The sequence below is a fragment of the Microcaecilia unicolor genome, chromosome 4 (assembly GCF_901765095.1).
Source record: "Microcaecilia unicolor chromosome 4, aMicUni1.1, whole genome shotgun sequence".
In the NCBI taxonomy this organism is placed as follows: Eukaryota; Metazoa; Chordata; class Amphibia; order Gymnophiona; family Siphonopidae; genus Microcaecilia; species Microcaecilia unicolor.
Genome location: NC_044034.1, coordinates 265,448,437 through 265,474,401, shown reverse-complemented (window position 1 = coordinate 265,474,401; position 25,965 = coordinate 265,448,437). Strand labels below are relative to the sequence as shown.

Below are 25,965 nucleotides of genomic sequence, written 5' to 3'. Positions count from 1 at the left end.
TCACATTGCTAGATAGGTCATTTCTCTAGGCTTGATAGAGGCTAGCAATCTCTGTAGTAAACTCACCTGCAATTCTTATGCAGTTCTACTTACTGTTAGTATCGTCGGCCATAGGGCTAATGAAGCTTTCAGCAGGGCTAACACTCTAGATCAGGGTGATTTTGTGTATTATGTATTTCTAAATTAACAACATTTTAGATTTGCAATCAAAACATGAGTCTAGGATAGCAAATCCTGAAATGTAATCTCTCTATATATTTTCCTGACAAACTGTATCCCTTACTCTTCCAAAGAATGAAGATCAAGGTGTTCTAGCTGTTTTAGGAAGGCAAGGAATAGCAATGAACAGAATAATTTCTCTCGCAGAGGAAGGCCAGTTAATCACTTTCTTAAATAGCAATCTGAAAACATGCTGCACAGGCTGTCTAGTGAGAGCAGAGAGGAAGCTCACAGGGGCAGACTGTTGGCTTTAGAAAGCATGCTTGGTGCTAGTTAACACTAGCTGAGACAGAGCAGAAAGTGATCTGTGATATATGAAGAAAGTGAGCAAAAAGGAGAGGGAATCCAAAAATTACACAAGTAGAAGCGAGTTGCCAAAAAGCGCGAGGAGCCTTTAAGAGTGGGGGCATCACAACTATACTTTATTAATCAGACCCGACACAGTCTGTGCTTCGACAAGAAACACCTGCGTCAAGGGTCTGATGTTGGTATCTGAATCCAAAGGTATCAGTCATCCAGTGAAGAGAAACAATCTTGTGTTGAAAAAGACAAATCTGCTTGAGACTTAAATGAATGATGATGACAAATGGCGCTGGAACACGACTGAATTTCAAAAGTACTACCTGCACTGAAAAAATCTGTCCCTGGAGTACATTCAGGCAGGCCTCAATAAAAACCTTGGACTTCATGGTTAAATGCAAGAGAGCAAACACATCAGCTGGGATTTTTAAGAGCAGATTAATTTGGTGCTTGGATTTTATTTATTAAATTTAACAGTTCACATTTTTTTAAAAAGTATCATATAAATTATACAATACGTATAAAAAGTACAATATAAAATTATATAATAATTAATAAAACAAAATAAAATAGAGAAGACTCACTATAACTGTACAATAAACATATAGCTTTATTGGTTCAGTATAAAGTGGTATTTTAAATTTTATTTATTTATTTATATTTATCTTCAAAGATATATAGCCCACTTTAAATCAAAGTGAGTAACAGTAAAAACATATGCAATATGAAAAACCACCAACAGTAACAAACAATAAAAATGACATACATCATTAACTTATAGATTTGTAGAAAGAGCTGTTAAGACAAATCAATTCCTAACCATCCATATATGTGTTTACAAAATACAAAGTCTTTTCAACAATTTTTTAAATTTCTGAAAATCTGCACAAAGTCTTAAATAGCCTGGCAAACAATTCCGCAAACAAGCCCCAGCTATAGAAAATGCATGATTTTTTGTTTCAGACAAACGGCAAGCACAAATTTGCAGTTGTTTTTTCACCACAGAACGTAATTCTCGTTGCGGTACATACATGAGTAAAGAATATACAAAATATTGTGGAACCTTACCATATATACGCTGATGTATCAAAGTCAGAATCTTCTTATATTGTACATGAAATCTCACTGGTAACCAGTGTAAGTATTTCAAAGTGGGAGAAATATGCTCAAACCTCTTTACTCCCTACTCTGTTCTGAACAATCTGTAAAGCTTGAATTTTAGTCATATCATATCAAACCAACAATAAAAAAATCATTAATTTCATTATCTACATAATATTAAATAAAAACTCAACCTTTATGTTCTTCCTAAAACTCATCTTTATAATATGGCGATGTTTCTTCTTCGATGCAAAAAAACAGAAGAAACCAGTCTTCGCAAAAAACGTCAATGAAAACAAAACAGCGAAGGTGACTCAAAAATAGGAAGGATGACGTATCGAGTTGATATCCAGTTTAAAAAAATTATTAATAGCTAGACAAACATCACTAAAATCAGAAAAAGTAAAAATTAATAAATAATACAATAAGAAGGTCGGCGAGTGAGACTCAACACAGCTGTGTTTCAGCCTATCAGGCCTGCATCAGGAGTCTATAAAAAAAACAACATATATATATCTTTTGAAATTCTATGTGTAAAAGCTAACCTGGACAACAAATGCGACTGTAAAAACATATACATACAGTAAATTGACATGGGGGGCATTTTCAAATGGGGACACCCATCTCTAAAGGCGTCCATCTCTGAGGACATCCCGCGAAGGGGCGGGGTATCCCTTATTATTGAAACAAGATGGGCGTCCATCTTTCGTTTCAATAATATAGTCGGGGATGCCTAAATCTCAGCATTTAGGTCGTCCTAAGAGACGGTCGACCTAAATGTTGAGATGGTCGTCCTTAGAGATGGGCGACCTCGGTTTTCGCTGATAATGGAAACCGAGGATGCCCATCTCAAAAACGACCAAATGCAAGCCATTTGATCATGGGAGGAGCCAGCATTCGTAGTGCACTGGTCCCCCTCACAAACCAGGACATCAACCGGGGCACCTTAGGGGGCACTGCAGTGGATTTCAGAAATTGCTCCCAAGTGCATAGCTCCCTTACCTTGTGTGCTGAGCCCCCCCAATCCCCCCAAAACCCACTACCCACAACACTACCATAGCCCTTAAAGGATAAAGAGGGGCACCTAGATGTGGATACAGTGGGTTTCGGGTTGGTTTTGGAGGGCTCCCATTTACCACCACAAGTGTAACAGGTAGAGGGGGATGGGCCTGGGTCCACCTGCCTGAAGTGCACTGCAGTACCCACTAAAAACTGCTCTAGGGACCTGCATACTGCTGTGATGGAGCTGGGTATGATATTTGAGGCTGGCATAGAGGCTGACAAAAAATGTTAACATTTTTTTTTTGGGTGGGAGGGGGTTGGTGACCACTGGGGGAGTAAGGGGAGGTGATCCCTGATTCCCTCCAGTGGTCATCTGGTCAGTTCAGGCACCTTTTCGAGGCTTGGTCGTAAAAAAAAATGGACCAAGTAAAGTCAACCAAATGCTCGTCAGGGACGCCGTTCTTTTTTCCATTATCGGCCGAGGATGCCCATCTATTAACCATGCCCCTGTCCCACCTTTGGTACACTGCCAACATGCCCCCGTGAACTTTGGTCGTTCCCGCAATGGAAAGCAGTTGAGGATGCCCAAAATCGGCTTTCGATTATGCCGATTTGGGTGACCCTAAGAGAAGGATGCCCATCTCCCGATTTGTGTCAGAAGATGGGTGTCCTTCTCTTTCGATTATGCCGCTGATAGTGTACTTATGTATAATAAAATCAATGACATAAATATATCATATAGAGGTTTATATAAAAACTGTATATAAACATGAAATTAGATCTATAAAGATCTAATATATGTAGAGCCATATTGGGCTTTAAGGATGAAAATTGAAAAGGTAAAACATTAAAAACCTTAAATCCCAATACAGCTTTAAGATGGAAAAAGTTTGGTTTAATATTTGCATTTGGGAAACTCATAATCTAGGATACATAGACAAATATGTTTGTGTTGTGACTACTATCCAGGTTAGATATTATGCCTGCATGAAATTTCAGCATTGTATAAGAAGCACAAGGAAAGAAGAGAGAGAGAGAGAGAAAGAGAGACATTTGCTGTAATGAATCCAAAACTGGTGCTGATGTTGGTTGGGTTTTCGCCATATCCATAATGAATATGCATAAGAAATTCATTTGCGTACATCAGAGACCAATTATATGCAAATTTGTCTCTTACATATTAATTGTGGGTATCCTCAAAACACCATTGGCTGTGAGATCTTGAGGACAAGTTTGCATTAATAGATAAGTATGAAATTTATGGTAGTTGGATTGATATTACAATACCCTGTAAATCCATAGAAAGGAAAAATAAAAGAAATGAAACAAAATGATACACTGACATTTTACACCCTGATCAGGGAGTCAGTAAATTATTTATTGGGGTCTTAGTATGACTGTTGCAATATCACTTACTGCATGATAGCTCAATTATTTATCAAGATACTGTGAATGAAGCCTCATGTGCATTTAAAAAATATATCAATAGTTTTATTCAAAGGCTGGGTTATTTACTATATATGTTTGGGTCCTACCTCAATGGGTAATAGAAATAAGAACCAGATTTGATAAAAGCTGCTGTATGGAGGAGGAACTATTGGATATAACTTAATTACTTTCAGCACCTTGGACAAGCCCAGCATTTAATTAGCAAGAGATAATAGCTAGAAGCAAATCTTTCCATCATTTAAAAAAATGTTTATGCCCATCGGTTTTAGTTGCTGAATGGTAGATTAATCTTGTTTTATTAACATAACATATTTTAAATACACAGGGAAGAGTGGCCAAACCCCAAATACATGAAAATAATGTCCTTTGAATCTTACAAAGCCACAAATGTGTGTGTGTGTGTGTGTGTGTGTGTGAGAGAGAGAGAGAGAGAGAGAGAGAGAGAGAGAGAGCGAGCATTTTTTCATATTAACCTGACAATATTTTGTATTCACTGTGAATACAAAATACATTCCATTTTATCACAAATTGCTTGGCCACCTATCTCTGCATCCTTCAGCACTGTAGTCAAAGTTTACTAATAGGTCTTGAAGTAAATTTATTTTTCCCGATTATGGGTAAATATCTCAAATATGTTAAATACAGTTGTGACAAATATCACTTTTGAAGTATTGACAAGAGTATTCTTGCTCTTGGTCTGTTTGCTATGACTGCTTGTACTCTAGACATTGTATATCACAATATCCATTCAAGCCTAACACTGAGGGAAAAGATTTGTTTTAATACAAAAATGGTGTTATAGTATATAAGTTTATAAGCATTTAAGACCACACTGGTCCTGAAGGGTCATGCATTTAACATGGTATTGAGCAACCTGTAGGACTGTTATACTGCAGGTTGGTGACCCCCCATGGTAAATCAAACTGTGGAAAAAGCTCTCCTTTCATCGCACTTTCATAAGTTCTCCTTTTATCCCACCTTGATAACTCACCCCTTAGGCACCTAAAGTGTGTGTACCAAGCAGAGGCGTAGCCAGACCGGCGGAAGTGGGGTCTAGAGGCCGAGGTGAGGGAGCACATTTTAGCCCCCCCCCCGGTGCTGCCAACCTCCCCCGCCATTTTTGACCCCCCCCCCCCGCTGCTGCCACCACCACCACCACCTTTGAACCCCCTTCCCGTCACTGTGTACCTTTGCTGGCGGGGGTCTCCAACCCCCGCCAGCCGAAGTCCTCTTCTTCAGCATGGCTGCATTGCTGATCTGCAAGGGCAGGCTTCTGTTTCTGTGAGTCTGGCATCCTGCACGTTGTTTCAGGTAGGTGGGGAAGTGCACTGCCGTACACACTAAAACTGCTCCAGGAATCTGCATACTGCTGTCATGGAGCTGGGTATGATATTTGAGGCTGGCATAGAGGCTGGAAAAAATATTTTTTAAAGTTTTTTTTTAGGGTGGGAGTGGGTTAGTGACCACTGGGGGGAGTAAGGTGAGGTCATCCCCGATTCCCTCTGGTGGTCATCTGGTCATTTATGGCACATTTTTGTGGCTTGGTCGTAAAAAAATAGGACTAAGTAAAGTCACCCAAGTGTTCGTCAGGGATGCCCTTCTTTTTTCCATTATCGGCCGAGGACGCCCATGTGTTAAGCGCGCCCCAGTCCTGCCTTTGCTATGCTTCTGACATGCCCCCGTGAACTTTGGTCATCCCCGTGATGGAAAGCAGTTGAGGACACCCAAAATCAGCTTTTGATTATGCAGATTTGGGCGACCCTGTAAGAAGGACGCCCATCTTCCGATTTGTGTCGAAACATGGGCGCCCTTCTCTTTCGAAAATAAGCTTGTTGTTAAGCAGGTCTGATTTTTATCAGCTCATTCTATGTACTCCCTTACATCAATTAACATGGCATGAATTTTATTAGGTGCAATCATGCAATCACGGATATATTACTAGCTCTAACATTATACCTTTCAGACAGAAAAACAATTATAGTAGCTATGATCTTTAGTCTTAACCAGGGTGAAAGATCACTACTGATGGTCTTCTGTGGTGCAGAATTTATTACCTTATCACACTTATAAATTGAGATGAAACTTCCTTATAAACCACTGGGGTCACCATTTCATATCACCCTTTTGAAATGAAATGTCATTCTGGAATGATAACTCCTATCTGTACCCTGCATGCAAAGTGAACTCTTATCAGTGCAACACTTTTTTTTTTCATCTTTCTCTTTATTAAATTTTAATTGACGTAATCACAAAAAAATTCTTGTGACAAAAGAAAAATAAGAGTATAAATCAGGAAATAACAATATACATTAAACACATTAAGAAAGCTTCCACCAAAATTAGCAATAGGGAATGCATTTAAGGTGAAGTGTGTTTCCACAATTTAAGATGACCAATATAGGGGCTCTTTTAACTAAAGCTTAACTCGAGTTATCTGCAGCAGGGCCCATAGGAATAAAATGGGCCCTGCTGCAGATAACTCGAGCTAAGCTTTATTAAAAGACCCCCATAGTTTTATTCTTTTAGCTTCCATGATAGTTGCTGTGTGCTATTCCTCCCAAGAGGAGCTATCATTTCAGCTTGTTTCTCCAGTGTCAAGTGGTACCTTAAATTCATCCATGGAATTCTGTATAAAACACCCTATAGTGGACACATCAGAATGATTATTTATGAGTCTAAGCTCAGCTCTCTCTGCTTTCTCAGTTGCCTGGGGCTGGAGAAGCTGTAGGGGCAGTGTTCACAGCCCTTGGAAGTGAGGGAGTCTTGGTCATTGTGCAATGGCAACACCTAGTGGCTAGATATAAGGTGCACAAGTGCATGGATCCAGAAGCAGGCCTGATGAATGGGCCCCTACCAAGGGCTGTTGCAAAATAAGGTGGGAGCTGATAAATAGGGAGTATCACTATTCCAGATCCCAGCTGTGGTTTTGATTAAGCTGGAAGCCCTAAAGGAACGGAAGGAACTGTTGGGCTAAAAAAACAGAAACAAACAACAACAAAAGTATATGTTCAACATTGAGTATGCTTATACTCCTTTTCACTCCTATGATCTTCATAAACCATCAACTGTATTACAAGGGTACGTTTTTGTGTCAAAAGTTAGTAAAGCAAACCGATAGTTAAATCACTAGTGCATATATTCATCCAAATTTATGGTAAATTAGGTTATTAACAGACATAAATATAGGGATATCTTTGGGCATATGATCTTCTCTCCGGATATCTAGCAAATCTTGGGACCCATGAAATACACTAGTGCTCATGGAGGTCAATTTATAAGGGAGCTTGTACTTTAAGCAGTAACATCTGCGCTCACTTTGGTGGTATTTTAGTCATTTATGCACAGATGTAGCCACACACGTGTAAATTACCTTTTATAAAATATTGACCAGTACAAAAGTATGTGCTTTGAAATGATGGCATACACATATTTGCTGGTAGGCATGCATGGGGTGGGCGGGGGGAGTTTGTGTGGAGCATAGATTATAAAATGTTATAATAGATTATAACATAGAAACAGAGAAAAATGAAGGCAGATAAAGACCACTTGGCCTAGCCCATACCATCTACTCTCGATTTCACTCCTTTAGAAATTCTATGTACTTGTCCCATGCTTTCTTGAATTCGTATATAGTTTTCATCTCCACCACCTCCACTGGCAGACCATTCTACAAAGTCACCTCCTTTTCCATAAAGAAGTATTTCCTCAAATTACTTCTGAGTCTATCTCCCTACACCTTCATCCTATGTCCCCTCATTCCAGAGCTTTCTTTCAGTTGAAAGAGTCTAGTCTCGTGTGCATTTATACCATGTAGATGTTTATAAGTCTCTGTCACATCTCACCTTTCCTGCCTTTCTTCCAAAGTATATGTGACATTGAGATCTTTAAGTCTGTCCCCATATCCTTTATGACAAAGACTACTGACCATTTTAGTAGCCCCCTCTGGACTATCTCCATCTTGTTTATATATATTTTTTGAAGGTATGTTCTCAGAATTGTACACAATAATCTAAATGAGGTCTCATCAAAGTCTTATACAGGGTCATCATCACCTCCTTTTATCAACTGACCATTCCTTTCCCTATGCACTCAAGCATCCTTCTAGCTTTCGCCATTGTCTTTTCTACCTGTTTGTCCACTTTAAATCATCACATATAATCACACCCAAGTTCTGCTCCTCTTTTGTGCACAACAGTTCTTCACCGCCTTAATCCTGTACCATTCCCTTGGGTTTTTGCAGCCCAAATATATGAACCTGCAGACCATTCTTCAAGCTTTTCTAGGTCCTTCCTCATGTTATCCACACCAGCAGGGGTGTCTACCCTATTGCAGATTTTGGTATTATCTGCAAAGAGGCAAACCATACCTGACAGACCTTTAACAATATTGCTTATAAAAAATGTTAAAAAGAACCTGCCCAAGAACCAAACCTTGTGGCACACCACTGGTAACATTCCTTTCCTCAGAATGAGCTCCATTTACCACTCAACCCCTTCCACTAAACCAGTTCCTAACCCAGTCTATCACTTTAGGGCCCATACGGAGGGACTCAATTTATTAGTCACCTATGTAAAACTATGTCAAAGACTTTGCTAAAATATAAATACTATAGTAACTCTATAGCAAGCTATCTTTCTATACACAGGCTTATTTATTTATTTTTAGGTAAAGAGACTTCCGATCCCCGGTGCCTTTCCTACTTTTTTGAAATGCACCGCTCTGCTATGCCGCTGGGTTTTTTTCTTTTTCCCAGTGCGGAAACATGCGGGAATCCTCATCAGTCTAATATACCCTTAAAAAAAAAAATTCACAGATCACCAAGGTTCATAATAGTAACCGTTGCACATATCTTTTTCTTCGGACGTTTTTTCTTTTCTAATCGGTTAGCGCTTCACCTTTTAGTGAAACCATGTTGCCTTGGGTCTTATAATCAATTGGATTCCAGAAACTTCACTATTCTGTGTTTTAAAAGCATTTCCAGAAGTCAGACTTACCAGCCTGTAATTCCCAACCTCTTTGTTACTTTCGCTTTTCTGGAGAGGGACCACATCTTTCCTTCTGTAGTCCTCTGGGACCACTCCTGACTAGAGAAGCATTGAAAAGTTTAGCCAGAGGAGCTGCCAGAACTTCCCTAAGTTCCGTCAGTACACTCAGATGTATACCATCTGACCCCATCACTTTTTCCACCTTTAGTTTAGCTAGCTCCTTATGAACACAGCCTTCTGAAAATCATTTAGTGTCTACCACACCTCTATTCCTATTTATGTTTGTCTTCTGTGATCCTGCTCCTGGCCCTTCAACTGTGAACACAGAACAGAAATAATTGTTAAGCAGTTCCTCCTTATCATTATCAGCTTATATATATTACTCCCCTTCAACTTTGAGTCTCACAATGCCACTTTTGCACTTCCTTCTATCACTAATATATCTTCAAAATGTCTTGTCCCCCCCCCCCCCCATTTTACTTTACTAGTTATTTTTTTCCATTTGTATCTTTGCTTTCCTGACTACTCTACCAGCTTCTCCTAGCCTTTACAGATATTTTCACCTGCCTTCCTCTATTTGCGATCTTTTGTGGTTTATGATGGATAACCTCTTTTTTGTATCTTTTCAGCTATTACTTTTGAGAACCAAAGCAGCCTTCTTTTCCTCTTACTTTTATTTACTTTCCTTACAAAAAGGTTTATTGCCCTTACAAAAACTCCTTTCAGTTTTGCCCACTACTTTCCTGCTTCTTCCAGATGTTCCCATCTAGACAACAACTCCTTAAGGTAATCCCCCCATCTGAACAAGGTTAGTTATTTTGAAGTCTAGAACCTTCACTTTTGAATGAACCCTCTTCACACCCGTCTTAATATTAAACCAATATTAGACAATAGGGCTCATTTTTTAAAGAGAAAAACATCCAGAAGGTGTCATAAAGCAGCATTTGGGTGTATTCTTCTCAAAACGTCCTAATTGTTTTTTTCAAAATGTATTTTGCAGATGTTTATCTATGCAATTCATCTGCAGTGTGTCCAAATCACAAGGGTATTTTGTGGATGGGATCAGGGTGGGCTTATGGTGTTTCTAACACTTAGACCTTTATAATCATAATGGAACAAACCAAAAATGTCTAGGGCTAAAACTTCAGTGTTTTTGATCTAGACCTGTTTTTAGAATGAATAAGGCACAAAAAGGTGCTCTAAGTGACCAGATGACCACCGGAGGGAATTAGGGATGACCCCCCCCCTTATTCTTCCAGTGGTCACTGATGCCCTTCCACCCCCCCCCCCCAAAGATGTGAATAAAAATAGTACTTACCAGCCTCTATGACCGCTTCAGATGTTATAGCCAGTTCTATTATAGCAGCAAGCAGGTTCTTGGAGTAGTGTAGTGGTTGGTACAGTGGACTGTAGAGAAGGGGACCCAGTCCCATATCTCACTCCACCTGTCACACTTGTAGTATCCAAAACTGACCAAAAAGCTACTGTACCCACATATAGGTGACCCCTTCACCCATAAGGGCTGTTGGAGTGGTGTATAGTTGGGGGAGTAGGTTTTGGAGAGTTCAGCAAACAAGATAAGGGGGTAACATTGAGATGTGTCTTGGGAGCTTTTATATGAAGTCCACTGCAGTGCCCCCTAGGGTGCCCCATGGCTCTCCTGAGATGTCTGTGTGGTCAGTCTACTGCTGGCTTTTTCTACATTTCAATGGCTTGATTTTGTGTGTTTTGTACTTGGATTTTTTTTTTTTCCGAAAATGGACCAAAATGATAAACACACAGAGTACAAAACCATCTAGCATGTGGCCATTAAAAAAAAAAGATATCTGTTTTACTTTTTCAAAAATGGCTATGTCCTATTTGAATTTGGGACATTTAGTGCAAAATGTCCGAAGTCCGATTTAGACATCATATCAAAAATGCCCCGCAATGTGTTTCTCTGACCCTATACCATCTCCATGGATTAAACTAAATAACCTTGAGCTACTTCAACTACTACTCATTATGGTTAATCATAGCCTACACCTAGGTTAAGTTTCTACTCAATGGAAAGCAGCAGTTTTGAGATCTATCCTCAAAAAATCCTCCCTGGACCCTTCCTTGCCAGCTGATTATTAGCCAGCCTCCAGCCTTTGTTTCCTATACAAAATTATTGAGAAAATGGTTTGCATCCAACTTCAGCAATTTGTGGAACACATCCTAGCCCTTCACCTACGACAATCAGGATTTTGACTATACTGTAGCACTGAGACCTGTATAACATCTATCCTGAATGAGGTCCAGTAGAATCTAGATAAAGGCAAAATCACCCTTGTCGATTTTTAAAAAAAAAGGTTCCAGGGGTGATCCGGAAAATTACAGACCGGTAATCCTGACGTCAGTGCCAGGCATGATAGTGGAAACTATTATAAAGAATAAAATTACCAAAATGTGTAGACAAACATGGTTTAATGTAACAGAGTCAGAAAATATTATGTATACTCAGAAGCTATTGTTGCAGTGTCAGGAGTACCAGGAGTTGAATGCAGGACCCCATGGTCCAGAGACTGCCAGCCTACAAATGAGCCACAACTTCTCCCCAGCTTTGAGTGGAGGCTATGGAAGGAGGTCCTCGCTCCCAGAAGAAGTCCAGCAAAAGATGTATCCACCATATATAAGGAAGTCAGCCCAGCACATCCTTGCTAGTTGAACAAGTCATCTGATGGACCTGTCCTATGCATGACTTGTATTCAGCTTGGCTTTTCACTGTTGTTACCTATTTTTTACCTGCTGTCCATTGATCTTCTGTTCCTTGTTCCTGCTGTTATACCTGCCTGTCTGGGCTGTCCTGCCCTGGGCCTAGACTATCTAGCATGTTCTGGTCATGATCCACAGACATTTATACCAGCTCTAGGGCTGGTGTAAATGTCCATGCCTGTCACTTTGGCTAGTATTTTATAAAGGCAAATAGGTGCCTACTTGTCTTTACAAAATAACCTTAACATAGATGTCTTAAAAGGTACTTTAACTAGGACTTCCTTCTAAAATTATCTCCATACTGTCTATTTTTATACTTATAGGCATTGCAGGAACCACAAGGACAGGAAATACATCCATGAGAGGCGATTATCCATGAATCATTATGGGTTTACATACTCATCTGCTGTTCCTGAAATTTGCACTGTCAGAGCCTCCTATAGCCAGACTGTCTTTATCTAACCAATTTTAATCCTACTCAAACAATTTTATCAATTGATTTTCATATTAAACTAGTGATGGCATATTACAATTATGACAATAATTAACCCAGTCAAAATAAAGTATTAATAAGATATGTGATCAAATTAATTAGAAATCAGACAATACAGAAAAGTCTAAAAGAATGTATATAAAAAAAGGATTCAAGATGTATTAACACTAGTTGTGTTGCCGTACTTGCTTTGAAAAGCCTGCAATAAAAGTGTTTCTATGTATATTTGTTTGTTTTGCAGGACAGTTTGCAAAAAGAAGGAAGACTTCTCTTTGGTTCACAATCTCTCTGCTGATAGTGTCTATTTTTATACTGACCGTAGGCCTTGCAGCAACCACAAGGACAGAAAATATAACTGTGGGAGGCTATTACCCAGGAATCATTGTGAGTTCAACAGAGCTGTCTTCTAAAGTCCCCAAATTTTGCAAGGTTCACAAGTATAGGATTGATAGGCAACTGAAATGGGCAGAACTATTTTTTAAAGGGAGGAAGATTTGGTTGAATGAATACAGGGGGAATGTTATCATCAAAATGTAAATCAAGTCTGCCGCTCACACTGAGGGACAATGGATGAATCACTTTCTCTTACTCTTTTTCTCCTTGTCCCCATTATGAAGCGTTTGTCCAATCTCTGCGGCAGAATTTTACTGTGAGGTCTTCTATACTACAATAGGATTGATATATGCTATATGATGATTATATTGCAAAAGTGCTTTGGGGGTCACATCTGGATGAAAAGTGCTATATAAATTCACATGGTTATTGTAAAGTTAATTGGTTCTTCTATTGTCTTTTTTTTTAACCTTCATTTCATTAGTTATTGAGTCATCCATCATAAGACTCTTTTACTAAATTGCGGTAAGCAGCTAAAGCACAAAATAGCTGGTGCTACTTCGGGGGGGGGGGGGCATCTTTCCATTTAAGGAGATGGTCTCCATTAGGGGTCAAGGTGGCCTTTTTGATCCTCAGAGCTAGATAGGGCGGGAATGGTGGGAGACCACCAAGGAGCTCCTCTGAATAAGCCTCAGGAGTGATGGAGAACTGGGGATTGGGTGGCACCACAGTTATTGCGGTAAGTGTCTGCACTGTGCGTTAAATGCAGGACAGATGCTTGAAACACCTTCTGAATTTACCACAGAGGCTTTGCATGTGCTAATTTTTGCAAATAATGCAGGGAAATGCAAAACCTACATAAGTACATAAGTGTTGCTATACTGAGACAGGTCCATCGAGCCCAGCATTCTGCTCCCAACAGTGGGCCAATCCAGGTCACAACTACCTGGCAAGATCCCAAAACAGTTCAATACATTTTATGCTGCTTCTCCTAGAAATAAGCAGTGGATTTTCCCCAAGTCCATTTTAATAATGGTCTGTGGATTTTTCCTTTAGGAAGCCATCCAAACCTTTTTAAAACCCCACTAAGCTAACTGCTTTTACTACATTCTCTGGCAAAGAATTTCAGAGTTTAATTACACGTTGAGTGAAGAAATATTTTCTCCAATTCATTTTAAATTTACTACTTTGTAGCTTCATTGTGTGCCCCCTGGTCCTAGTATTTTTGGAAAGAGTAAACAAACGATTCACATCTACCCAATTCTACTCCACTCATTATTTTATAGACCTCTGTCATATCTCCCCTCAGTCATCTTTTCTCTAAGCTGAAGAGCCCTAGCTGCTTTAGCCTTTCCTTATGGGAATTCATCCCATCCTCTTTATCATTCTGTCGCCCTTCTCTGTACCTTTTCTAAGTCCACTACATTAAGCTCTGGAGCCCTTACCACTAGGCCAATGGGTGATGGTAAAACTGAAAGAATAATTTATACTGGCTAAAGTTTGCTATATAAAAAAGTATATTAATAGTTAAAGATAAAAAGTAATCACCATAATGACCGATGATGATGTGGGGGCATAAGTCTTGCCAATTAAGAAAGATATGTATTCGCAATGCCCGATTATCACCAGGTTACCACTGTGCGAGTCTGGAAGTGGCATGCGCTAGGGGCAGGACTACCGCTGGTGACTGCGTTGGGCTGGCGGTAGTAGTCCTGGAAAAGTGTTAAGCCTGCGTTGGGATTATTGCCACTCTGTAAAAGGGCCCGAGAATAATGTAAGTCATGAGTATAATTGCTGCATTTATTTGCATGCATTTATACCTACTATTGCTATGGTGTAAGTGGGTGTGACTAAATGTAGGTGTGTTAATGTCAGCTTACTCTAGTATTCTATGAAATTATAGACTAGAATCTGTATATGGTGCCTGAAAAATCGTCTCCAAAAATATTTCCGCCTAGATGTATTCTGTAAACCATGCCTAGGTTGAGGCTTGGTTTATAAAATGCACCTAGTGGGTTTATAGAAAGGGGAAAGGAAAATGGGACTGGGACTTGATATACTGCCTTTCTGAGGTTTTTGCAACTACATTCAAAGTGGTTTACATACTATATACAGGTACCTTTTTTGTACCAGGGACAATGGAGGGTTAAGTGACTTGCCCAGAGTCACAAGGAGCTGCAGTGGGAATTGAACTCAGTTCCCCAGGCTCAAAGTCCACTGCACTAACCACTAGGCTACTCCTCCATCTAGCACCCATACCTGCACCTAACTCTAGGCACATCCATTTTACACCAAGTAAAACTAGGTGTAAATACTAAGTTAGGCACAGAGCAGGTGCATTCAGTAACCCTGCGAATAGATTTTTGGAACACTCACAGCCCACCCATTCCGTGTCTATGGCCACACCCCCTTTTTGGCAGTGCACCACTTTACAGAATACGTCTAGCAAGTTCTGCGCAGAAATTCTAATTATTGCCCATTAGTGTCAATAATTGCTTGTTAAGTAGCAGTTATCAACACTGATTGGCTTGTTAAGTAATTGAATTGGGTGCACAAATCCAGAATACGACTGGATTTGCATGTGCAATTTCGGTCACACTATATAGAATCCGGGGGTATGCGTGTAATTGCTGTTATAGAATAGCCCAGTGCTTTTTTTGTGCCGGTACGCAACGGTACGGCGTACCGGCACCTTTTTTTTTTTGCTTCCCCGCCCCGTGAGTCCATGTCCCGCACGCAGTGCCAGCCCCCATTTCCGGCCACTGCTGCTTCTCCTGTTGAGCAGCAGCGGCCGCTACACAAAGAAAAAGATTTTTTTAAAAACTTCAAACCTGGCTGAAACGCGGCACCCCGGCACTGTAGACAGCCATTAGGCATTGGCTGTTGCCCCGCAGCCGCTCCTCCTCTTGCCTCTACGTCACTGCGCTCCTCCGGGGTCTTCCTCCAGGGGCAGTGACGTAGAGGCAAGAGGAGGAGCGGCTGCGGGGCAACAGCCAATGCCTAATGGCTGTCTACAGTGCCGGGGTGCCGTGTTTCAGCCAGGTTTCAATTTTTTTTTAATCTTCTTTTTCTTTGTGAAGCAGCAGCGGCCAGAAATAGGGGCTGGTGCCGCGTGCGTCGCGACTTCGCGCCGTTCGCGGGGAAACTTGGCAGGGAGAGGGAAACCAACAGAGGGAAGGATTGGGGAGAGAGAGAAAGAGGGAAACCAACAGAGGGAAGGATTGGGGAGAGAGAGAAAGAGGGAAAACAACAGAGGGAAGGATTGGGGAGAGAGAGGGGAAAACAGATGGAAGGATGGGGAGAGAGAGGGAAAACAGATGGAAGGATTGGGGAGAGGGGAAAACAGATGGAAGGATTGGGGAGAGAGGGGAAAAACAGATGGAAGGATGGGGAGAGAGAGGGAAAAACAGATGGAAGGATTGGGGAGAGAGAGGAAAAACAGATGGAAGGATTGGGGAGAGAGAGAAAGAGGGAAAACAACAGAGGGAAGGATTGGGGAGAGAGAGGGGAAAACAGATGGAAGGATGGGGAGAGAGAGGGAAAAACAGATGGAAGGATTGGGGAGAGAGGGGAAAACAGATGGAAGGATTGGGGAGAGAGGGGAAAAACAGATGGATTGGGGAGAGAGAGAGAGGAAAAACAACAGAGGGAAGGATTGGGGAGAGAGAGAAAGAGGGAAAACAACAGAGGGAAGGATTGGGGAGAGAGAGGGGAAAACATGGAAGGATGGGGAGAGAGAGGGGAAAACAGATGGAAGGATGGGGAGAGAGAGGGAAAACAGATGGAAGGATTGGGGAGAGGGGAAAACAGATGGAAGGATTGGGGAGAGAGGGGAAAAACAGATGGAAGGATGGGGAGAGAGAGGGAAAAACAGATGGAAGGATTGGGGAGAGAGAGGAAAAACAGATGGAAGGATTGGGGAGAGAGGGGAAAAACAGATGGAAGGATGGGGAGAGAGAGGGAAAAACAGATGGAAGGATGGGGAGAGAGAGGGAAAAACAGATGGAAGGATTGGGGAGAGAGGGGAAAAACGGAAGGATTGGGGAGAGAGAGAAAGAGGGAAAACAACAGAGGGAAGGATTGGGGAGAGAGAAAGAGGGAAAACAACAGAGGGAAGGATTGGGGAGAGAGAGAAAGAGGGAAACCAACAGAGGGAAGGATTGGGGAGAGAGAGAAAGAGGGAAACCAACAGAGGGAAGGATTGGGGAGAGAGAGAAAGAGGGAAACCAACAGAGGGAAGGATTGGGGAGAGAGAAAGAGGGAAAACAACAGAGGAAAGGATTGGGGGGAGAGAGAGAGAGAGGGAACCAACAGAGGGAAGGATTGGGGAGAGAGAGGGGAAAACAGATGGAAGGATGGGGAGAGAGAGGGAAAAACAGATGGAAGGATTGGGGAGAGAGAGAAAGAGGGAAAACAACAGAGGGAAGGATTGGGGAGAGAGAGAAAGAGGGAAAACAACAGAGGGAAGGATTGGGGAGAGAGAGGGGAAAACAGATGGAAGGATGGGGAGAGAGAGGGAAAAACAGATGAAAGGATTGGGGAGAGAGGGGAAAAACAGATGGAAGGATTGGGGAGAGAGAGAAAGAGGGAAAACAACAGAGGGAAGGATTGGGGAGAGAGAGAAAGAGGGAAAACAACAGAGGGAAGGATTGGGAAGAGAGAGGGGAAAACAGATGGAAGGATGGGGAGAGAGAGGGAAAAACAGATGGAAGGATTGGGGAGAGAGGGGAAAATAGATGGAAGGATTGGGGAGAGGGGAAAACAGATGGAAGGATTGGGGAGAGAGGGGAAAAACAGATGGAAGGATGGGGGAAAGAGAGAGGGAAAACAGATGGAAGGATGGGGACAGAGAGAGGGAAAAACAGATGGAAGGATGGGGACAGAGAGAGGGAAAAACAGATGGAAGGATGGGGAGAGAGAGAGGGAAAACGGAAGGATAGGGAGAGAAAGAGGGAAGACGCTGGATGGAAGAATGCAGAAAGAAATAGGGGAGACACTGGAAGGATGGGGAGAGAAAGCAGAGCTGCTGGATGGAAAAGGGGAATAGAGAAAGACTGGAGAATAAGAGGAAGGGCATGGGGAGAACAAGGGTGAGGAAAAGATGAAAAGCCACAGGTAGATGAAGGAAATTAAAGAATGGATAGTAAGAATGAATTAAATCTGGACAGAGAGAGAGCCTGAAAAATATTGAAGAAAGCAAAGAAAAAGGAGACAAAAATGACAAATGGCACAGAAGAGTTAAGCGAAAACAAAGGAAAGCAGAATCACAGACTGGGACCAATATGGAAAGAAAAACAGTCACCAGACAACAAAGGTAGAAAAAAATCATTTTATTTTCATTTTAGTGTTTGTAATATGTCCAATATGAGAATTTACATTGGCTGTCTTATTTTGCACTGGGTATACTGGAGCTGTAAGAGCTTACAGTGATTATTTATAATGAAAAAAATTACGTTATTTTTTTCTCCTATAGTACTATAATATTTTCAATGATGTCTGTTTATATGCGCCATGGCTGGTATAGGGGGTGTGGTTAATGTGGGTGTGGCTATCATAGGGGTGGAGCCATATGTGGTGACCCCGCCCATAATGAGTACCGGCACCTTTTTTTCTACAAAAAAAGCACTGGAATAGCCTCACAACCTGTATAAATTGGGTGCCTAAATTATGGCACCTAGTTATAGAATTGCCCTTAATTTACCTGCATTCTTGCATAATCCAGTTGCAGACATTTATACCTGCTACAGAGCAGGTGTAAAAGTTCTTGTCTGCAAGTAGGCACGATTTCTTCCACCTAAGTCTCTTCAACTAGGCAACTTCTTATAAAGTTACTCCTAAGAGCCAGCCTACTTTAAGAACACATGTAAATGCCAGTATACTAGTCATTTACATACATTTGTGGCCTCTTTTAAAATACTTGCTAGTGTGAAAGTACTCATGTAAACTTCATAGCATTCACTTTTCCTGTAGATATGCACAAGAGTTGACAGAAATCCACACTTATGCACTTAAATTATAAAATTCTCTAATTTATGTATGTACTTCTGGAAAGCACGCAGTAACATATACACCAGCCCTCGAGCTGATGTTTGCTAGCACCTACATGTATGTGTGTTCTTTCACACCTACACTAGTATTTTATAAAGCCAAGTAAGTATCAACTTTATAAAACAGGTGTGAAATAGACCAGCCCTTGAATGCTCCTAAGCTTGTCTCCAATGAAAAGCATAACTTTTGGCCATGTGGAGGGTAATTTATAACATATCAAACAAAACTTTGCAATCATCTAGCCTTCAAAAATGAATTAAACTCAAAGAAAAGAGGAAAAAAGGTACAGCAGACTTTAAAGTAAAAACACCAGTTTTAAAAGATAATCTTTCTTTGATAACTACACTTAATAAATGTATCAAGAAAGCATATGTAACCTTTTCTTGCCTGGTGAGCATTGGGATGGGTTACTTTAAGTAAATCTAGGACTGGTTCGTGAGGTCAGGTGCAGGACCAGCAACTGGGAGAGAAAAAAGTGTATTAATCCATTAACTCAGCTTTCTCTTTTCATCCAGTAAGTCAATCCAAGCCAGAAGTTTCAGTTCTGAACCAAAAGATTTACTTAAACTTGGAGGATGCAAGAAAACAAGGGACAAATGCTCAGCATCGACTGTGAACAGTCAGTAGCAGAATAAAGTAGCTCAAACACATATGGTCTTTGGTAGATTTCTTCATGAACCTTCTGCCTTAGGAGGGGTTCTGGATAATAGTCCTTTGCAGCTTTACCCCCAGATTCTATAAAGGTTGCCCAAATTTGTCACTAAATAGGACTATGCACTCTTTTATAACACTGTGCACCTAAATTTCGTACCCTGCAATTCAAAGGGGACGTGACCATGGGAGGGGCCATGGCTGGGTCAGGGGCATTCGCAGAAATTAGGTCTGATGTTAAAGAATACTGGAATTTCCATGCCCAACTGCCATCAGTTGGGCGCTAGAACTTACACCAGTAGGCGTAAATCCTCATGTCCAAAGTTGGGCATGGGAATCAGTGCTAAGCACTATTCTATAAAGGTTGTTTAGCGCTAAGAGACCTTTATGGAATTGGTGCTTAGCATGGATTATACCGGTACCATTTACTGAATCTGGCCTTTTCTGTCTTTGGACAGCTCTCGCTTAGTGTAAATGCAGCAGCTGTGTGGGCTCTATTGGGTGCACTTCCTGCCTGTGGAAGTGGAGGAGTAGCCTAGTGGTTAGTGCAGTGGACTTTGATCTTGGGGAACTGAGTTCAGTTCCCACTGCAGCTCCTTGTGACTCTGGGCAAGTCACTTAACCCTCCATTGCCCCTGGTACAAAATAAGTACCTGAATATATGTAAACCGCTTTGAATGTAGTTGCAAAAACCTCAGAAAGGTGGTATATCAAGTCCCATTTCCCTTTCCCTATTTGAGATTCTACATGGAATGTTGCTACTATTGAGATTCTGTTGCTATTATTTGAGATTCTACATGGAATGTTAATTTTGCTATTCCACTATCAACATTCCATGTAAAAGCCTGCCCTTGTAGATCAGCAATGCGGCTGCGCAGGCTTCTGTTTCTGTGAGTCTGACGTCCTGCACATACGTGTAGGACGTCAGACTCACAGAAACAGAAGCCTGTGCGGCCGCATTGCTGACCTGCAAGGGCAGGCTTCTACAAGGAATGTTGCTAGTGGAGGAGTAGCCTAGTGGTTAGTGCAGTGGACTTTGATCCTGGGGAACTGAGTTCAATTCCCACTGCAGTTCCTTGTGACTCTGGGCAAGTCACTTCACCCTCCATTGCCCCTGGTACAAAATAAGCACCTGAATATATGTAAACCACTTTGAATGTAGTTGCAAAAACCTCAGAAAGGCAGTATATCAAGTCCCATTTCCCTTTCCTATTTTTTTCCAGCTGCATTGGCTTTGGTAGCCAGAAGTTGTCTTTCCACTTAGCAGATGCAGTTTAGTTTGAGAGGCAGGAACCAAGTTTCTCCCCTTTGCAGTAGTGGTACAGTGGCCGGGGAGCAGGAGCCAAAGAAAAAGAAACTCTCACTGGGCTTGGTATTTATACTAAAACAGCTTCCCTCCAAGGGATGTCTCCTCCAATGACTGCCAATTGGAGGTAGAATAGGCACTCTGTTCTAGAAGCAACATACTGTACCTTATAGGCCTCTGCTGAGCAGCCCCCAGCAAACCGAACCTAAGAGCCTCTAAGCAGAAGTGCAGAAGGTTAGAATTTGGAAGAAAACTAGATATGATTTAGATAAATTGAACTGGAAGAATCAAATGCATTGTTATAAATGTGAGATCCAGCACTATGACCCTAAGGTACCTTTTAAGCTTTAGAATGACTCGCCTCACAAGTTCAACGTAATGAAGTAGTTGGATGCCCTACAGCTGAGACTATGTCAAAATATATGTTTTGATAAGATCAGTACGCTCCAGAAGACCATAGGTCTCAGAACAATTATCTAAAGTTAGATTTGATTGCCTAGATTCAATTCCATCAGATAGGCACTGAAGTATTTTTTAGGAAGCATCTATTTATTACTTCAGTGAAATCTTTGCTCTCTAAACTTAACGTTTCCGCCTGTCCATTAGATCCTTATCCATCAACACTAGTTAGAGATTTATCTCTTTCAGCTATACAATGGATAACAAACTTGGGGCCCTGTTTACTAAAGCACGCTAGCATTTTTAACGCGTTCTAATGCTGGAGACACCCATATATTCCTAGAGATGTCTGTAGTGTTAGCACATGCTAATGTTTAGCGTATGCTAAAAACACTAGTGCACCTACTGCATGGCTTAGTAAACAGGGCCCTTGGTTAATTGTTACCTAACTCAGGATCCTTTTCTTCCTCCATGGGTAAAATAATATTGATTCCTCTTTTGAAATCTCTGTCTCTAGATCTCCAGTTACAGACCCATAGCTAATATTCCTCTTTTTTCTAAGGGGCCCTTTTAGAAAGGTGTGGGAGGGCTAACGCGTGGGTAGCATGCTCTCAATCGGCACTACCGCCAGGGTAGCGCATGTGCCTGGCGGTAATTCCAATTTTGGCATGTGCCGAATCCCATGGTAGAAAATAATTTTCTATCGTGGGGGTGTCCCCGGTGGTAACCGGCAGTACACTCACGTTGGTGTGCAGTGCACGGTTACAGCGTGGGTAGTGAGTGAGCCCTTACCACTAGGTCAATGGGTGATGGTAAGGGTTCAGGCTGTAAATAAGGACACACTAGTTTTAATATTAATGCAGGCCCATTTCCAGGCCCATTAAAAAATAGTCTTTTTCCCAGTAGCCGTAAAAAAATGGCCCAGCTCACGGCTAAAAGACATGCCCAGACTACCACAGGCCACTTTTTTGCATGGCTTTGTAAAAGGACTCCTAAGCTTTTGGAATCCATAGTTTCCAAACAACTTTCTGACTTTATAGAGAGCTTTTCTATATTGAGACCTTTTCAGCATGGCTTTCGTCCATTGCACAGAACAGAAACCTTACTGCTAGCACTAACAACTAAAGCTTGGAATTTAATTATTTTATTTTATTTATTTGTTACGTCTGTATCCCACATTTTCCCACCTACTTGCAGGCTCAATGTGGCTTAAATAGTACCGTAAAGGCGTTCGCCAATTCCGGTATGAACAAATACAGTAATGTTGTGGTAGAATAAGGTTTGTGTGTACAGACACATTAGGGAATCGTAGAGAGGAAGAGAATCGTAGAGAGGAAGAGTTATTATATATCCATTACGAGCTTTGGTTTCATTGTGTTGCAGGGTACAGGCATTTAAGTTGGGTCGGTAGGGTATGCCTTTTTGAACAAGTTAGTTTTTAATGATTTCCAGAAGTTTAGGTGATCATAAGTTGTTTTCACGGCTTTTGGTAATTAGTCAAGGGAAGCAGGCCATTCTTTTGCAGTTTGACTTGTCAATGGCATTTGATATGGTGGACCATGATCTCCTTATCGGCAGTTTAAGTGAGTTGGGATTCATCAGGTTGGTACTGGATTTTTTAAAAAGTTTTTTGCAATGTCAGTCTTATGCAGTTCAAGTTAATAGAGAACTATCTCAGTTCCAGTCCCTGGTTGGCAGAGTCCCTTGGGGCTCACCTATTATTTGTAACATCTCCATGCACTCATTACATTTAGTGCCATTGGAGGAAGGTGAAACCTTATGCTCTTACGCTGATGCCATCTTTGTCCTTCAGGAGATATTTCCTTACACTAAGGCTTCTCTTGACATATTGTCCAATTGTATTTCTAAAATAGAATGCTGGGCTGTTGGTAATCATTTCAAATTAAACCCTGCTAAAACCAAGCTACTCTGGTTAGGACCACAATTCACTTCCTTCCCTAGTAATTTGACCCTCATCAACATTACTGATCTCTCAATATATACCTCGTCCAAAGTTTTAGGAATTATTCTAGATTTGATGCTAACATTCTGTCCTCGTGTGAATGAATTAACGAAGAAGTGTTTTTTTTTTTTTTTTAACTACAGCAGTTAAGATCAGTCCTCTCTATTTGTTTCCACTCATTTTGCAGTTCTGGTTCAATTTTTGATTTTGTCACAGTTAAACTACTGCAACTCCCTCTGCAGAGGCATTGCAGTAGGTCTATTAAACAGGTTACAATTGATCCAGAACACAGAGGCTCGGTTAATTTTTAAACATTCAAATTTGATCATGTAAGGCCTCTCTTCCATGATCATCACTGGCTTCCAGTGTGTGAGAGAATTATCAAGATATTATGTTTTGCTTTTAAACATTTTAACGGGTTGACCCTAGAAGTGTTTCTATCATTAGTCTGCTTTCCCTCTGGCTTTGTGGCTCAATGTAGTTCCACCTTCAGCATTTTGCTCTTCCCTTCCATTAAAGCGATTCGCTTCAAAAAACTATTGGAGTAATCCTTTTCTTATCAGGTTGCTTTTCTCTGGAACTCTCTTCCTGTTTATATTTGTCAGTCTCATTCTTATATCAGATTTATCCGAAATTTGAAGACATTTTGGACGTCTTTTACTAAGGTGCGCTTATGGTTTTAGTGCGCACTAAACGTTAGAGACGCCCATAGGAATGCATTAGCATCTGTAACGTTTAGTGCACTCACAATTTTAGTGTGTGCTAAAAACGTGAGCACGCCTTAGTAAAAGACCCTCTAAATTTCTTAAAAGGCTTGTCTACCTTGAAATCTTTTTTTTTTTTTTCTTTCTTTCCTGACCGTTTTCTTTTGTAAACCACTTCAGCCTCAATTTTGGGGGGAAGAGGTAGTGTATAAGTGCAATAACTTACTAAGGGTCTCTTTTTATCAAGTCATGCTAGCAGTTCCTGCACAGCAATGCTGACGTAGCCTGGTCAAAGTGAACAGGCCTTACTGGTATTACTGTACTGGGAGCTGTTAGTGTGGCTTGATAAGAGGCCCTAACTAACTATATATATATATTAGGGTTCTATGCACAAATCCAGAATCATTATTCAAGTTTGGTACACAGAAATCTGCAGAGAATGAACAACTTGTTTGCATTCTGAGACATTCTTATTTAGCTCCTAAAGAATCTGTTGTTTGCAAATATACTGCAAAACAATATTGATCCATTTTTGCTTTAAGAATAAGAAATTACTTTTTGCCAATACACATGGATGCAATTTAAAAGACATCTTATGTCCTGCTGTTCCCAGATCAACTGCGTGTGTATATAGGAAAATTCTGCTACGTGGATATTCTTCTCCCCAACCAAACATATTCTTAGAAATACTTACTTTAGCAATGAAACAAATCATCTAGATTATGTTAAACACCGGCATGGACATTTAACAAGATGATCACCGCACTGACTCAAAAAAACCCACCTCTTAGAACCTTGCAGAATGTTTTTTTTCTTATTATTATTGATGTGTATTATGTGTATGAATTATTTAATTGAATTTAATTTCTTATATACTGCATGAAAGCATAAGGTCTTATAATCTGAGGGCTCTGTTTATCAAGCCACATTATAGGCGCATCAGCATCTTTAATGCGCATTAACCATGTATGCACATTAACTGTGTACGCGCCTACAATATCCCTATAGGCGCCTACATGGTTAGCATGTACGCTAATTGTAGGCACGTTAAAAACACTAACGCGCCTTAGTAAACAGGGCCCTGAGTTTGTACTTGAGGCAACAGAGGATTAAGGGTTCCTTTTACTAAGGTGCGGTGAAAAATGGCCTGCGGTAGTGTAGGTGCATCTTTTGGGCGTGCACAGAATCATTTTTCAGCACGCCTACAAAAAATGCCTTTTTAAAATTTTTGCCGAAAATGGACATGTGGCAAAATGAAAATTGCCACTCTTCCATTTTGGGTCTGAGACCTTACTGCCAGCCATTGACCTAGCGGTAAAGTCTCACGCAATAACCAGGCGGTAATGACCTATGTGCGTCAAATGCCACTTGGCGCATGCCCAATATGCGCATCTGAAAAAAAATATTTTTTGGACTCAGGTATTGGACACGTGTATTGGATGCACGCCAAAAATGAAATTACCGCAAGAGCCACGCAGTAGTTGGACGGTAATTCCATTTTGGAATGCATTGGGTGTGTGTAGACACTTACGCGGCTTAGTAAAAGGGCCGCTAAGTGGCTTGCCCATCTAATCATTGTGGCCTAGAATATTCCAAAGCCAAGAAGTAGCCAAATAGTTATAGATATTTGGCCAGTTACCCTTTTTAACCATGTTGCAAAACATTTTTTTCAGGCTCGCTCTAGAGATTTTTAGCTTTGCCCCATGAAGATTTACTTCTGCGCATACATTATTTCACAGCACAGAGCCTGCATGGGAAATGCTATAAAAGAATTATCAATATTAAGTGCCATCTTCGATTTGAATGTCTACATCTCTATATTGTGCCTGTTCAGTAATTAAATATGAATATTTAAAAAAATAAAGAACTACTTAAAAATAATGTACTGCACACCTATCAGGGATGATTTAGGTCTTCTTTTCTGTTTTTCTGTGCCTCAGCTTGGCTTCGGATCTTTTCTGGGGCTTATTGGCATCAATTTGGTGGAAAACAGAAGGCAAATGGTGAGTCGGTAAAAACTGTTACTTTATCTTTTTTTGTATTTATATTATTGAATCAGCACATGAAGGGGAATTCTATAACCTAGGTGTTCTTTTTACACATGTGTTACATATGTAAATGTTTAGATTACTCAGTGCGTTTTTTCTAGCAAAAAAGGTGCCGGTACTCAAATGCTAGGCCACCCTTCAGGGGTGGGGTGATCAATGAGGGACTCATCCCACGATAGCCGGAGGCCCCCTGCAACCAGCCACAGAACCTATGACAAGGCAGAATTG

At 40.9% G+C, this 25,965-nt stretch overlaps 1 protein-coding gene across 1 annotated transcript in view; it reads left to right on the top strand.

Annotated features, from left to right (window-relative positions):
- TMEM255B (transmembrane protein 255B) overlaps nucleotides 1–25,965 on the top strand; it is a 166,316-nt gene that overhangs the window by 672 nt on the left and 139,679 nt on the right. The window contains exons 2-3 of the mRNA XM_030199567.1: nucleotides 12,527–12,669; nucleotides 25,630–25,692. Coding sequence (XP_030055427.1) covers nucleotides 12,527–12,669; nucleotides 25,630–25,692 — 206 coding nt within the window. The remainder of the gene's footprint in view (nucleotides 1–12,526; nucleotides 12,670–25,629; nucleotides 25,693–25,965) is intronic.